At 43.4% G+C, this 16,542-nt stretch overlaps 1 protein-coding gene across 1 annotated transcript in view; it reads right to left on the reverse strand.

The window, feature by feature from the left end:
• Positions 1–6,362: 6,362 nt before the first annotated feature.
• Positions 6,363–16,542, reverse strand: part of CATSPERE (catsper channel auxiliary subunit epsilon) — a 197,729-nt gene continuing 187,549 nt past the window's right edge. Inside the window, 2 exon segments of the mRNA XM_032591870.1 lie at positions 6,363–6,797; positions 13,093–13,146. Coding sequence (XP_032447761.1) covers positions 6,644–6,797; positions 13,093–13,146 — 208 coding nt within the window. The 3' untranslated portion in view covers positions 6,363–6,643.

A 16,542-nucleotide genomic window follows, 5' to 3' on the forward strand; every position in this document is an offset into this window, starting at 1 on the left:
CTGGCATGGAGCCACTGTGGCCCTTCAAGGTCCCCATGCTAAAGGGGGTTGGTGGCACATTGGGCCTCTGAGTATCGCTGTCAAGTCAGACCTCCGTCTGGTAAGTCCTCCAAATGTCTGGTTTTCCACTTTGACCAGTGTAGGTGCTTTCACCACTTTGACCAATACAGCCGACTGACTGGATGGCCACAGGTCTCTGCTATAGACTTGTCATGCTATAGACTTGCCCTGGTGTTGCAGGGCCCTTTTTCCTAGGGAACTGGCAGATTCTGGATCTAATAATCTACTTAGGTCTGGGGACTGGAGCAAGGACGATGACTTTTTGTCGAGACGATTGCCCTTAACCGCCTCCTCCATTTTGTTTTCTTTAATAGGTACAGTCAACAGCCTTGTTGGCTGTCCCAACAATTTTGCCAGAATATTCTATTGACCATCTCCATAATTCCCTGCAGGTCAAATCCCCATGGCCACTCCTTGTCCTTATGGTAATTGTGGCCCCCTGGTTTCTGGAAGTAAAGTGTCATCACCAAGCCTCTCTTACTTAGGGGCCTTGTCCTCCCCGTGGGTGTCAATGAACCCCATCTGTGACTGCCTCACCTCCTCTTGTCCCTGGCTGCAGTGGTAGCCACCACTGGGCCTCTCAGTGATGCTGGTGGTCCTCTCATCAGATCATATGTCCTTGATGACTGGCGTGCCATCGGGACCTCATGTAATGCATCCATTCCAGCCTGTCACCTCCCTGGGCCTTTTTATTCCTTCCTTTACCAACTGCCAGGACTCAGGCTTTTCTATGTGCTGACAGTTAGATGTTGTTTTTTCCAGGTTTCTGAGAGCCACCCCAGCAGTAAACTTGCCCCCTCTCTGAGGGTCCTCGATAAGGTGTTAGTTAGATCCCATATCCTGAGAAAATGCTTCCAAGCCATCAAGAACTTGCTTATCCGGCTTTAAAGAACCCTTGGAATCCAGTCTCAGGAGTCCTCCCTTCGCTCGGTGGGTACGTAAAGGTTAGTTTTTGTACCAATCCATGAGAGGATGTCGGGGGGGGGGGGCACACGTTCTCCTGTGAGGGAGGGGCTTCTGCAGCATCCCCCAGCCCAGGGGAAGTGACCACTTACTAGAGACGGATGGGCAACGTCTTCATGTCCAGAGGGTGGGTGTGGGAAGGAGTGGGTGCGGAGAGACAGTGCGTTCAGAGGCATCCATCCAGATGACCTTGTTCCAGTTTTCAGGATCCCAGGTTTTCCCTACTGGCACCTCAACCTCTATCCCTACCAGCACCTCAACTTCTACATAACAGACCTGCCTTGATTGAGCGTTCAAACATCTCTAGAGCCCTGTGATTCCAAAGCTTCAGTGGTGTCTGTCCTTCTGTTACTGGTGATGATGATCTCTTTTTATAAGCCACCTCTGAGGCACTCCGGTTCTCACCCTTCGCCTGGAACCACTGGGGCTCTGCCTCGCACTGACCTTCTGCACGTTGTTAAGCAATAACTAGTGTTGGCAAGGGTGTGGAGATGAGGGAACCCTGGCGCACTGTTGGTGGGAATGTCAGTTTGGTCAGCCACTATGGAAAACAGTATGGAGGGTTCTCAAAAAATTAAAAATAAGGGGCCCCTGGGTGGCTCAGTTGGTTGAGCGGCCATCTCTTGATTGTGGCTCAGGTCATGATCGCACGGTTGGATTGAGCCCTGTAACAGGCTCCATGCTCGGAGCCTGCTTAAGATTCTCTCTCCTTCTCTCTCTGTCCCTCCCCTACTCTCAAGGTTGTGTGAATGTGCTCTCTTAAAGTAAATAAATGAACTGAAAATAAAAATAAAACCACCCCGTGATCCAACAGTTCCATTCTGGGTATATATCCAAAGGAAATGAAAACAGGATTTTGAAGAAATATATGCTTTCCCATGTTTATTGAAACATAACTTACAGTAGCCAAGTTATGGAAACAACTCAAGTGTGAAGGGATGAATGGATAAAGATGTGGTGTACGTATATACCCAATGGAACGTTATTCAGCCATGAGAAAGGAGATCCTGCCATTTGCAACAACATGGATGGATCCTGAGGGCATTATGGTAAGTGAAATAAGCCAGATAGAGGAAGACAAATACTGTGTGATATCACTTATACGTGGAATCCTCAAAAGCCAACCTCATAAAAACAGAGTAGAATGGGGGTTACCAGAGGCAGAGGGGTGGGGGATTTGGGCATATGCTGTTTAAGGGCACAAATTTGGAACTAGCAGACAATGGAGAGCTATGGCACGGCACAGTGACTATAGTCAATGATCATCATAAACTTCACAGTTGCTGAAAGATTAGATGTTGAGTTGTTCCCACCACAAAAAGGGAAATGATTACGTGACACAACAGGGGTGTTAGTTAATGCCACAATGGTCGTCCTCTCGCGACACGTAAATATCAAATCAACGCACGTTGAACTTACACAATGTTGTATGTCAATTATATTTCAATGAAAAACATACGTAATTTAGCAAGAACCGGGGGACTCTGTTGTCTTTGTTAGTCCATGCTTTTCAAATGCTTGCTCCATGACACCCGCTAGCACTCCCACCGGGACATTTCCCAGGTCACTACCAATGAGAACTTTAGCAACTGAACCATGAGCTTGAGCCAGAAACTTTTGCGGCCCCTCTTACCTTCCAGGATGGTGCTGTCTCTGCCTGCTGGGTGCTGGGCCAGTCTCAAATCCCCTCTGCCTGCCCATTTGCTCAGACCACTCGGGTCACTGCTGCATTGGCCCAGGCCTCTGAGAAGCAGTCGCCAACATGGGATTAAGTATGCAGCGATTTTATTAGAGGAAGTACTCCCTGAAAGGAAATGCGAAGTAGTGGAAGGTTGGGAGAATCACCAGAGAGAGAAAAGAGGGCGAGAGACAGAGATCGGGTGGGGGTCTCCACACCACCTTACAGGGGCCATGAGATATAAGGAAAGTTTGAGAAGCCTTCAGGAGTCCCTGAGGCAGGCCGCAGGGGTCCTGGTCTACCTAGGATCCAGTCTGCCTCAGTATCCCCTCTGTACCCTGTCACCGGAGGGGAGCAGCCTGAGGGTGCACGTGTGGCCTTGGTGCAAGTGTGGTGGTGGACGCCCGAAGGCAGCTGCTGATTTCCTGGCTCAGTCGCACATCTTCATTTGGAGGCCTGCCAGGAGCATTCCCAAGGCCGCCACACTGCTCATTTTCCTGCCACCCCACCTACACGGGTACCCCGGCACTCTGGCTCCCCCCCCGTAGCAGTGGGTGAAATGTTCCATCCTTAGGGTCAGCGCTGGATCATAGCTATCTTGCCTCCTCAAGATTTTGGTCCGGCAGTTATCCGCCTCCTCTGCTGGTTTTCCCTAGCTCCCGGACGATACCTCTCAGTATTTCAGAACGTCTTCCTGGCCTCACCTCTGCCTTGTGTTGGCCTCCATTTCTTTGCTCCCTGTCACAGGAACAAAGGAACTCTCTGAAAGAGTTGCCTCCACTTACTGTCTCCCCTTCCTCGTCTCCCATGTTTTTGTTCACGATGACAAGAGTTTTATTTTTGTATGAATAAAAATGGTATAAGTTCAATGTGGCTGGAACGAGAGCAAGAAAGCAAATGTCACTTGGAATTACATCACAGACACGCTGTTTTACAATAAGGAGAGTTTTATGTGCTACTCCTCTATTGTTTCCTCTTCCGCCCTTTTAAGGGTTTGATTTAGAACTTCTCTTGATATATCCCCACATCTCTTGATATATCCCCACTCCCCTCCCACAGTGACCCACAGACACCTGCACACAGGCACACAGCGTTAACGGAATGTGATGTATCCTTCCGAACGTTTCTTCATGTTCTCACACACAGAGGTTTTCTTTTGTTTGTAAGATCATACTCTAACTACTTCTCTGTGTTCTCATTCAACAAAACCTCGTGGAAAATCTTTCAAATCGACTAGTACAGATTGATCTATATGGTCAACGTATAATCAATCGATTCAACTCTTCACCTATTGATAGGCATTAGTTCTTTTTGTAGAGTTTTGTCATGACAACCAATGATACAGCATATACGTATATATAGATTCCGTATCTCTCTCTCTCTCTCTATATATATATCCATATATATATATATATCCTACAAGTAGGATATATATATGGATATATATATATGGATATATATATATATCTATATATATATCCTACAAGGATATATATATATATATATATATATATCCTACAAGTAGGATATATATATGTATATATATCTCCTTTCCATCCCATCTCATCCCATAAATAGATTCCTAAGAGTGGAATTTCTGGGTCTAAGAGCGTGTATATATGCGTATTTTTTATTTTACTAAAAAAAATTTAAATGTTTATTTTTGAAAGACAGAGTGCAAGCGGGGGAGGGGCAGAGAGCGAGGGAGACACAGAATCCGAAGCAGGCTCCAGGCTCCGAGCTGGACACGGGGCTCAAACTCGAACTTGAACTCTTGAATTGTTAGATCACAACCTGAGCCCAAGTCGGACGCTTAACGGACTGAGCCACCCCAGGCGCCACAAGAGCATAGATGTTTTCAATAGATCTTACCAGATCGCATTCCAAAAAGGCTGAAATAATTCGGTTTTCCTTCAGAAGTGCAAGAGTTTCCTGACCCTCATTCCTTCCCAAGAGTTACCCTTCCGACTTTGTGCCCTTGGGTGCAGCCTCATTGTAACTTTGTATCTTTCTGACTGCTGGTGAGGTTGACTATCAGAGGTGGACAGCACCTGATTTTGGAGTCAGTGTGCCTGAGTGTGAATTTCACCTCCATCTCTTAGCAGCTGTGTGACCTTACAAAAATTTTTTGCCATTTTTTGGGCCCGTTTCCTCATCTCTGCAATGGGATAATAATATTCCCACCTCATGCCATTGAAGAGAATTAGGTAAATTATTATAACAATTCCTGGCGCATAGTAAACACACACAAAAAATGTTGTTTTAAATACATTTATTGGCTGTTTGGGTATGCTCCTCTGTAAAATGACTGTATTCTTTGCTATCATTTTTATCGGGTGTTTTTTCTTTCTATCAAATATTTTTATCAGATTTTGTCTCACCTCCTTCAATAAAGATTTTAAAGATTTGTAATTAAGTAAAATTTAATTTCTGTAACTGAGAGTTGATGGGGGTGGGGGAGAGGAGAAAGTGGGGGATGGGCATCGAGGAGGGCTCTTGTTGGGATGAGCACTGGGTGTTGTATGGAAGCCAATTCGACAATAAATTACATTAAAAAAAATTTGTCACTACAATGAATAGATTACTTTTTGTTATTTCTATTGTTGTTATATAGCATTCTAGAGAAAAAGTACTAATTTTTAAATATTTATCTTACATTGTGCCATCAAATTATCTTAGTCTAGACAACTATAGGGTAGTTCTTGTGACTAAGTTTGGGTTTCCTAGGCATATGATCTTATTTTTGAAAGAGAGGATTTTTATCTCCTTTCCCCCAGTGCTTATAATGGTTATTTTATTTTATTTTCCTCTTGTAATGTCTGAACTCTCAAAAACAGTGGTGAATAGCAGGTATCCCTGTCTTGTTCTTGATTTTAGTAAAATAAGAAATTCCAACTGTGGACAGCAGCTTTGATCTGCCCCTGGGGTTCCATCTCAAGATCTTCTAGTCTTTGTGAGCCTCTATTCTTTTTTCTGTTTTTATTTTTTTTAATGTTTATACATTTTTTTGAGGGGGGTGGGCAGAGAGAGAGAGCAGCAGACACAGAATCTGAAGCAGGCTCCAGGCTCCAAGCTTGTCAGCACAGATCCCGATTCGGGGCTTGAACCCATGAACCATGAGATCATGACCTGGTTGAAGTCAATTGCTTAACCGACTGAGCCACCCAGGCGCCCCTGTGATCCTCTATTCTTGATGTCCGTGCTGTTGATTTCATTCTCGTGTAGCTAGCCTCCGCAATCGCATAAGCCAATTCTTTTAAACAAATTGCTTTACACACACGCGCTTCCCACAAGTTCTGATTCTGTAGTTGAACTCTGACTGCTAGAAATACTGATTGTTTGAAAGCTGTGGTGACCCTTGGGCAAATTAAGCAGCTTATGTTGAACATGAAAATCACACTTTAAAACTTAAAATTAAAACTTAGAGCATCCGCTCCTTGTTTTCAATATAATAAGTTGTACATTTCACGTATGACTCTACTGCTAGAAAAACTTCTGGAATACGCTGAAGGCAGATCATTTAGGACACATTAAGCCTTTTGTGCATAAGCGAACTATAGCCATCTAAGGTTTCATATGAGCAGTTTCACGCAAAATAATATTTGACACGTTTATACACTTTCAAAAAATTTACTCACATTCTTAGGAAGGATGTTAACAGCCAAAGTTAGCTTCATTTTAATTTTTTAGAACACCATGGAAGAGCATACAGAGTACCTTAAGGTAAGTGCAAACACCTTAACGTTAATTTTGTAATATACAACGGATATGAGGATATTCGTCTTGGGGCAATTCAAAAACATTCTTCGCAGCTTGAATTTGATGATACATACTATGTGCTTTGTACGTCTTGGTCACACCCACACTTGCAATGTAAGTATATATACATACTCTCTCTACATAAATATATATACATCCCTACTGTACAAGCTTTGGTTCCACCTAATTATTCTTTGGTGTTCTTTCATATTTGTTAAGTGTTTCGTAAATACATTGTTTATAGATCCTCATGTAATGGAAATAGCTCAAAACTAGAATACTGAAGAACAATAGCATCAGAACAAAGAGGAAAGCAGCAACCAGGTAGCCACTGGGACTGAAACAAGAACAGAAGAAAAACCAGTCCATTAGAAGTCATCATTCACTTTGGTTGTGAATTTATTTAGTCAGACAACATTTGAATGGCTAGCTCCTATGCCACTGATAGCAAACAGAGTTTAGTAAGACAGCCTGTCTACCCTCAGGACGTTTGCCTCTTAGTGTTCAAGGTGGACCAGGGAGGAAAACAGAGAGTGTGGTGAATGAGAGAAAGAAACATGAAATTCGCTGAGGGCAGACATCTGGAAGGCCTTCCAGTGGTGGTGACCTTTGAACAGAGTACTGGTGGGAATAGGATTAGGAGCGTTAGAATGGGCTCCCTGGATAAAAATGTCTGGCAGTGGGGGCAGGGGGAACACCTGGGCGTCTGACTCTTGACTTTGGCTTGGGTCATGATCTCAGGGTGGTGGGATGGAGCCTGGAGCCTGCTTGGGTTTCTCTCTCTCTCTCTCTCTCTCTCTCTCTCTTCCTCTGCCCCTCCCCTGCTCATGCTGTCTCTCAAAAAATAAAAATAAATTGGGGCGCCTGGGTGACTCAGTCCATTAAGCATCTGACTTTGGCTCAGGTCCGTGAGTTTGAGCCCTGCGTCAGGCTCTGTGCTGTCAGTTCAGAGCCTGGAGCTTGCTTTGGATTCTGTGTCTCCCTCTCTCTCTGCCCCTCCCCTGCTCATTCTTGTTCTCTCTCTCTCTCTCTCTCTCTCTCTGCTACTTTCCTCTGGGTACCAGGCCTCTTCACCTGGGACTCTGCATGGGTGCCTCCCATCAGGGCGGATTTATTGCTTGAGCCAAACACTGTGCTCTTTTCTATTTGGTGTCCTGTTATCTGACTTCAGTTTTTGGTTCCTTTTTAAGCCATAATTATTTATTTGCAGTGTTAAAGTTTCCCCAGGTCCCTCCTTACTCAGACCTTCCTTCTACATGGATACGAGCTTAATCTGACTCCAGTGAATGGTTTCCTTCTTGGAGGAAGTTAATTAACTGACTCAATAAATTACCTGATATGAGCCAGGTCCTGTGGTAGTACCTGGATAAACAATGATAAGTAAGAATAGACATGGTCCCCATCCTTAGAGAGCTTACATTCAAGTGGGGACATAATCGTTAATCAGTGATGAGAAAATAAATAGAAAATTTTATTTGCGATAAGAACTAAGTAGGAGAGAGATACAACACAATGAAAGCTTACTATAGCAGGATTTAACCTGGTGATAGGGTCAAGAAATGCCTCCATTTTAGGGAAAATATAATTATCCTAAACTATGAAGAATTAAACGGAAACGTAGTTGGTAAAGTTAAGTAGGAAAGAGGTAAGGAAGAGTTGCCAGATGGAAGAAATCGCACCTGTGAAGTTCCTGTTTCGGGACAGAGTATGGAGAAAGTTGGGAACTGAAAGAAGGTCGGTGGGTCTAGAGCAGAGAAGATGGCGGGAGCATAATGCAAGATGAGATTGGCAAAGTAGGTGGGGGCCAGATCATGGTAGGTCTTGTAAGCCTTGTTGTGGAGTTACCATTTTAAGGAAAAAAAAACCTAAGGGTTTCAGGCTATAAAATTAGCATTTGAAAAGATCACTTTGGCCCCAGCGAAGGAAATGAACTAGAAGAAAATAGAACTGAATGAGGCAAGATGTGTTAGGTGTCTACTGCAGCTGTTCCCATCTGAGATCATGGTAGCTTGGATTGGAGAGGTGGCGATAGGCTTGGTGGGAAGCGGACTCATTAAAGGGCGGTTCAGGAGATTGAACGAATGAGAGTCAGTGACTGGATGAGCTGGGGGAAATAGAGAAATGAACGTGAGCCCTAGGTTTTTTGGTTTTTCGTTTTTGTTTTTGTTTTTTTGTTATTTTATTTACTTATTTATCTTTTCTTTTTGACTTGTAGATGTTTGGCTTGTACAGTTCAATGTGCTATTTCCTGAGAGAAGGAACACAGGAACACAGGGTTGCTGTACTGTTCATCTCCTGAAGGCACCATTCATATTATAGCCCATGTGAATGGATTCTCTTGGCTGTGCAGAGACAACCTGCAGGGTTGTATGCAGTTACCCCAACAGATCTGTTTTAGAGTGGGACAAATGATGGGGTAAGGGAACGGGTGATAGATCACGAGATCACTTTTGGACATGTCCAGTTTGACCAGTCTTTGAGACATCTAAAACAAGACGTTAAGTAGATGGTAGGATCTTTGGCTCTGGACAGGCCAGAGATGTGATTTGGGAGTCATGCGTATATAGATAGATGCTTACTGAAGCCATGAGTATGGCTGAGCTTGCCAGAATGAGAAGCTCATGAGACCAGGGCTGAGCCCTGGGCAAAGTCAACATTTACTGGCTGGTGAAGGAGGTTGAGGCTCTCTTTACTTGAGAGAGACTGGCTATAGAAGTTTAGGAAAACCCATAAAGCAATATAGCAGTCAAAGGAAGAGTCAACACTGATGAAACAGGAAATAAGATGAGGGCTGGTAAATATCAGGTTCAGTGCAGGCCATTTCCGGTTCAAGATGGTGACATAGGAGGCTCTTGAGCTCACCTCCTTCCACCATCACACCCATGCCACAGCTATCTGAGGAACAGTTCTCTCCAAAAGAAATCCAGAAACTAGCTGAGCAACATCTACACATTGGGTGAATGAGAAAAAATCCACCCACATCGAAATGGGTAGGAGTGACTAGAACACAATCTGACCATAAACCCCACACCCAGCACAGCAACACACAACCAGGAGCTTGTCCCTGAAGCCTGAAGGGTTTGGACCCAACATCTAGAGTCTCAATCTACAAGAGTTCCACCTGAGGGACAGGCCCCCCAAACACTTAGCTCTGAGAGCCAACCGGACTTGTATCTATGAGACCCACGGGGCAGCGCAGAAAAGGGATCCTGAGCACTTGCAGGAGCTAAGCCCCCCTTAACCCTCAGCCCAGAGAGAGCAGACTGAAATGCCCATCTCCTCATCTTTCCATGAAGAGGTCTATTTGCTTATCTTACAAGTTATGGTCTGGGGTTCAGGCTCCTGATTTAACGCACATCAAGGGACTGACTGAAATCCTTTCCAGACACTTGGGAGTGTGGCAAGTGCCATCTTAACGTTCTCTCTGCTTCTCCTTCGACCACTGGTATCTCTCTGAAAGGAGCTTCTGCACATGACCGGTGGCCCCAGCTTCTATGGCTGCCATGCAGGGGACACTCCCTTTATCGCCTGACTCTGGTTGTCAGGAGAACTTACACTCACTAGTCCTGTAGGAGTGTGACAAACTCCATTTAGCTGAGATTAACCCAGGATTTGGCACAGAGGGAACAGACAGGAACACCCATCTCCCAGTCTTTTCCCTGAAAGAGGTCTATTTGCATACTTGAAAAGCCACTGCCTATGTGTCCAGTTTCCAATCAGCTTGCATCCAGGTGCTGACTGAGGTCCTCTTCTTTGGGAGGCTGACAGGTCTTGGCACACCCTCAACTATTAGAAAACCCTCAGAATTAAGAAGGCACCTTGCATAGGGGCACCTGGGTGGCTCAGTCAGTTAAGCGTCTGACTTGGGGTCAGGTCATGAGCTCACGATTGGTGGGTTTGGGCCCCGCATCGGGCTCTGTGCTGACAGCTCAGAGCCTGGAGCCTGCTTCGGATTCTGTCTCTCTCTCTCTCTCTGTCTCTCTCTCTCTCTGTCCCTTCCCCCACTCATGTTCTGTCTCTGTCTCAAAAATAAACATTAAAAAAAAATGTTTAAAGAAAGCATCTTGGACAGTCAAAGGTTTGAGAGACAACCAACAGCTAGGGCCAGACTGAACAATAAGGTTAATCTCCTCCCTGAGACCAATCCTACAAGACTATTGAAAAGAGGCTGTCTTCTCTAAGTCAGAAGCCAATGCAGTCAAAGGAAATGAAGAAACGGAAGAAATTTGTTCCAAACAAAAGAACAAGAGAAAACTCAAGAAACAGACCTTGGCTTAACCAACTGAGCCACCCAGGCACCCCAAGGTTTTATCAGTTTATTTAAATTAAAAACTTGGGGGTGATTAAAAGCCTACGAGGAGGATCTAGTTGAGAGGCAAAGTTTAATATATACAAGAGAGAAGAAATAATGGATTTGGAAGTTTCCTTAGAAAGTAAGAGGGTTCAAAGCACAGGAGGAAGAATTAAAGAGGAGGAATAAAATTTCTTTAACTGTAACAGGATGGAAAAAGGAGAGAATGGATATAGGTGTTTGCAGATTTATATGTTTGGAATCAGGAATCAGGAGTGTTCCCGGGTGCTGGCTTCTAATTTCCCTGGAATGGTGGAGACAAGCTCATCTGATGGTTGTTAAGTAAAGATGGTCCAAGGAGGAAGCTAATTAGATAAGGTCCGAGGTCGTTATGGAGAGTAGAGACGTTGGTTGGCCAGAGAAAGATAGGAAGATTCTCAGGTAGTGTTGGTGACCTACATGAAGTTGGTGATTAATCTGCCCTGTTGTGTCACTTTCTTTTCCGACACTTGGCTGTTCAGGTGTAATCACAGAGCGCTGTGGGGCGCTAAATTCCAGAAAGGTAAGGAGATACTAGTGCTACTGAAGGAATAAAGTGTAAGAAGATACTAAATAAAAAAGGAGAAATTGAAAGTAGAAGTGGAGGTCCCAATGGGAACAATGAGGAGCTGTGGTGAGTATAGCTGGAGTAGCAATCTGGAAGGTCAGAGAATGGGATGTCTGAGCGGATGCTTCGGGAAGCAGAGACATTCTGACAGTAATGCCAGTGTCCTCAGTGTGACTATGGGAGTGGGTGGTGGAAACACAGCAGAGGAAGAGGACACTCAGGATGGGGAAAGGCCTTGATGTTGGCAGGGTTAGCCGTGTGGGCACAGATGGTGGGGACTGATATGGAGGTGGAAACAGCATGGCAGGGCCAAGGTCATCAATGAGTGGAGAGGACTTTGGGGAGGATGCGGCAACACAGAGAAAGGACGGAGGTACAGCGGATGCCATGAGCCTCAAAGGGTGGGTGTTGAAAAAGATACGTTTTAGTTTTGTTTTAGAAGAACCGGGATAAATAATGATCTGACAGTGGTAATGGCACTGCGAGGCACCTGGGGGTCGTTGGGAAATAAACAGCCAGCACTCTAGAGGGCTGAAGGTGAAGCAGTGTCCTGGGGGCGGGGGAGAGGGAGATAAGAGGGGGGAGCTCAGAGGATGGTTGAGGATTTAGGTGAGTTTGCTGGTTAAATGGTAGCAACTCCAAAGGACCCAGTGGAAAATCTGGGGAAGTGGTTGAGCACTGGGCCAAAAGGCAAGGGAGCACTAAATGTCTGCCTCCTACAGGCTGGTCTTCAGCCACTGTTTGCTCATGAAAAGGGCTTTCTCGCTAGGAAAATGTCCACCACCAGCTAACCCCTTCTCTCCTCTGCCGCCCCTGTTCAGGGCTCACTAACCTACAGACTGTTCCCTAGGCTGCACCATATGCCCTGGCTGCTAAAATCCCAGCTACTAGGAGGTGAGCTGGGGCGACTGGGTGAAATCCTCCTTCACTGTCTTCTGTCCTCTCCAACTCACCAATGCCCCCTTCTGATGGTGGATACTTGGGTGGACGGATGTTATTAATATTCATCGAAATCAAACATGCCAATCGAATCCTCATTAGGAAGGGAAGTCACTGCCAAACGCTATACATGTTTCCCAAAGTCACTTCGAAATAACACATGGCTCATCTCATTTGTAGGTTATTCACACTATTGATCTCCCGTTGGTACAAAATATCAAGGAGTCAGTAATGTTTGAAGTAGGGCCGTAAGTAACTTAATTGTTTGTCTTCCATTTTTTAAAATTTTACAAAAACCAGGCCCAGGACAGAGACGCAAAGTCATTTGTGGCCCCAGGGTGAGCATGAAGACTCCTTACTCTGCCCTCCTGGGAAACTCAAGTTGGGTCCAGGAAAATGCCTTCGCTACCTGTTTCCCGGATGCATAAGAATATGGCCAGTGGTCAAGGGCAGACCTGGGGTCATTGGGGGCACAGCCAGTGTCTGCTCCCAGTCTCCACCACTGCAGCCTACAGTCTGGCCCTTAAGTGGGGTTGAAAGAGGCGTTGGATGGGAAGACAGCAGGCACTGGGGGATGAAACAAAAGGGGACCCCCAGCTGCAGTAACAATTCTCAGAAACTCCTTACAGCCGCATCCCTGGGATGATTGATACATACAATTTTAGGGTATCACATATAGGGCAGAAGTATTAGGGTCCCAGGGAAATGGGGGAGAGAGGTTTTTCCTTTTTTTAGCTGCCACCCTTGTCTTTTACAACTTCCCTCATTAAAATCTGATTAGGCACCGGGCATTACCTGGGAATCATTCCGAAGGTCTCTATTGCAAAGATAGTTGTTAGGTTACAGAAACTGCAAATCAGAAAAATAATATTAAAGATGAAATTAAGTGCAATATATTAAGACTCCGTCCAAATCTTTACGGTAATGATCAAATCATGTATAATCCTAATTAAGGTGTCAATTTCTCGGTAATGGAGAGACTAGATGCATTTGCATAACAGCCATGATGATTTTTCCATACGTGTGACTTGGCCTGCTTGCTGTATAATTTCTCAGAGCTTGTCAGTGCGATTTCATGGTCCTCTTAACAGCTTTGCATCGTTTTGATGGTGGGTCCCGAGGCAACAGCAATAATAATAATAATAATCATAATGTTTTACTGAGCATTAGTACTTATTGAAAGCAAATACTATCTGAGTGTTTCCTTTGTACCAGGCAGTGTACCAAATACCTTCCATGAATTATCTGCTGAATCCTCACAGGAACCCTTTCTTTTAGATGAAGAAACTGATGCTTAGATAGGTTAGGCTACTTGCAAAAGTTTACACAGCTGTAAGTAGCAGAGCCGAATTTAGGTTTTTCTGATCGAAGAGCCTGTGATGTTCACCTGATGTAGGTTGACTCTTTCAAGAAGCTAAGAATGTGAGGAACTAGACATATGGAACTGTGTTATTAACTTCTAAAGTTACTGAGTATCTCTCATAATGTAGCCTATTTCTTGGAAAGAGATAGAGTAGAGCTAAATCAACATTAATGATACGACTGCACCTATCTTCATGTGGGAGAAGAGAGAAGAAAGGAACTTAACTTGATTGAGCAAAATTAGGGATTTTTACCCAGGCCTTTCATTTGATCCTCAGAATACTATTAAGAGAGGAATTATAGACTCATTCTACAAATAAAGAAATAAGCTCAGAGACTAAGTAATTTGCTTAAGGAGGCATATCTATCAGTGGCAAAATTCGGTTTCTAGCCAAAGTAGATTCTAGCCTTCAAGGTCCATCCATGTTGTAGCAAATGGCAAGATTTCCTTCTCTTTTTATGGCCGAGTAATGTTCCGTTGTATTTATATACCACATCTTCTTTATCCATTCATCCATTGATGGACACATACATCATTTCCATGTCTTGGCTACTGTAAATAATGTCGCAATGATCAGGAGGGTGAATCTTTTCAAGTTAGCGTTTTCATTTTCTTTGGGTAAATACCCAGGAGAGGAACTGCTGGATCACATGGTAGTTCTATTTTTAGCTTTTTGAGGAAACTCCATAGTGTTTTCCATAGTGGCTACAGCAATTCACATGCCCACCAATAGTGCACAGGATCCCCTTTTTCCCACATCGTTGCCAACACTTGTTATCTCTTGTCTTTTTGAGAACAGCCATTTGAACAGGTGTGAGGTGATATCTTGTTGCCCTTTTGATTTGCATTTCCTTGATGATGAGTGACGTTGAGCACCTTTCCATATGCCTGTTGGCCATCTGTATGTCTTGGAAAAATGTCTATTCAGATCTTCAGCCTAGTTTTTAAATGGATTGTTTGTTTTCGTATTGCGTTATATGAATTCTTTGTATATTTTGCAGATTAACCCCTTATTGGGTGTGTGATTTCCACAGGTTGTCTTTTCATTTTGTTGATGCTTCCTTTGCTGTGCAGAAGCTTTTTAGTTTGGCGTAGTCCCACTTGTTTCTTTTTGCTGTTTTTTTTTTTTTTTGTTTTTTTTTTGGTGTCAGATTAAAAAAATCATGGCCAGGACTGAAGTCAAGGAGCTTCTTACCTATGTTTTCTCCCAGTTTTATGGGATAAGGCCTTACATTCATGTCTTTAATCCATTTTGAGTTAATTTTTGTGTATGGTGTGAGACAGGGGTCTAATTTCATTCCTTTGCATGCAGCTGTCCAGTTTTCCCAACACCATTTATTGAAGAGACTGTCTTCCTCCCTGCTGCATATTCTTTGCTCCTTTATAATAAATTAATTGACTATATATGTGTGGGTTTTTTCTGTCCTCTCTATTCTGTCCATTGATGTATGTGTCTGTTTTTATGCCAGGACCATACAGTTTTGATTACTATAGCTTTGTAGGATAGTTTGAAATCAGGAAGGGTGATGCCTCTCACTTTATTCTTTTTTTTCAAGATGACTGGCTATTTGGGGTCTGTTGTCATTCCATTCCATATAAATTTTAGGATTGTCCTCGTTCTGTGAAGAATGCTATTGGAATTTTGATAGGGATTACATTGAATCTGTAGTTTGCTTTGGGTATTTTAACAATATTAATTATTCCAATCCATGAGCATGGAATATGTTTCCATTTATTGGTGACTTCTACAATTTCTTTCGTCATTGTCTTATAAAAATTTAGCCAAAGAGTTGAGTGTCTAGGTCTTTCAACTCTTTGGTTAAATTTATTCCTAGGAGGGGTGCCTGGGTGGTTCAGTCGTTTGAGCATCCGACTTCGGCTCAGGTCATGATCTCGCAGTTCGTGAGTTTGAGCCCCATGTTGGGCTCTGTGCTGACAGCTCGGAGCCCGGAGCCTGCTTCGGAATCCGTGACTGCCTCGCTCTCTGCCCCTCCCCGACTCATGCTCGGTCTCTGTGTCTCAAAAAATAAATAAACGTTAAAAAATTTAAAAAAAAATTTATTCCTAGGTATTTTGTTCTCTTTGATGCAATTGTAAATGAGATTTTCTTAATTTCTCTGCCTCATTGTTCATTATTAGTATATAGAAACATAACTGATTTTTATATATTCATTTTGTTTCCTGCCACATTACTGACTTTCTTCATTAGTTCTAACAGGTTTTTTTTGGGTGGAGTCTTTAGGGTTTTCCAAATATAATATCATGTCAACTGCAAATAGTGAACATTTTGCTTCTTCCTTTCTGATTTGTATGCCTTTTATTTCTTTTTCTTGCCTAATTGCTCTGGATAGGACTTCCAATTCTATGTGGAACAAAACTAAAAGTGGGCATCTCTGTCTCTCATCTTTGTTCTTTATCTTAGGGGAAAGGCTTTCAGCTTCTCAGCATTCAGTATGATGCTAACCATGGACTTGTCATATATGGCCTTTATTATGTTGAGGTATGTTCCTTCTCCACTTTGTTGAGAGTTTTTTTTTTTAAATAATAAATTAATGTTGGATTTTGTCAAATGCTTTTCTGCATCTAGTGAGATCATCATATGGTTTTTATCCTTCGTTTTGTTAATGTGTATCATACTGATTAATTTGCAGATATCAAATCATCCTTGTATCCCTGGGATAAATCCACTCGATCATAGTATATGGTCCTTTTTACATGTATTGTTGACTTTGGTTTGGTAATATTTCCTTGAGGATTTTTGTATCTATGTTCATCAAGGATAATGACCTATAATTTTCTTTTCTCGTGGTATCTTTGTCTGGTTTTGGTACTAGTAATGTTGGCCTCATAAAATGGGTTTAGAAACATTCTTTTCTCTTGCA

The sequence above is a fragment of the Lynx canadensis genome, chromosome F1, assembly GCF_007474595.2.
Source record: "Lynx canadensis isolate LIC74 chromosome F1, mLynCan4.pri.v2, whole genome shotgun sequence".
NCBI lineage: Eukaryota > Metazoa > Chordata > Mammalia > Carnivora > Felidae > Lynx > Lynx canadensis.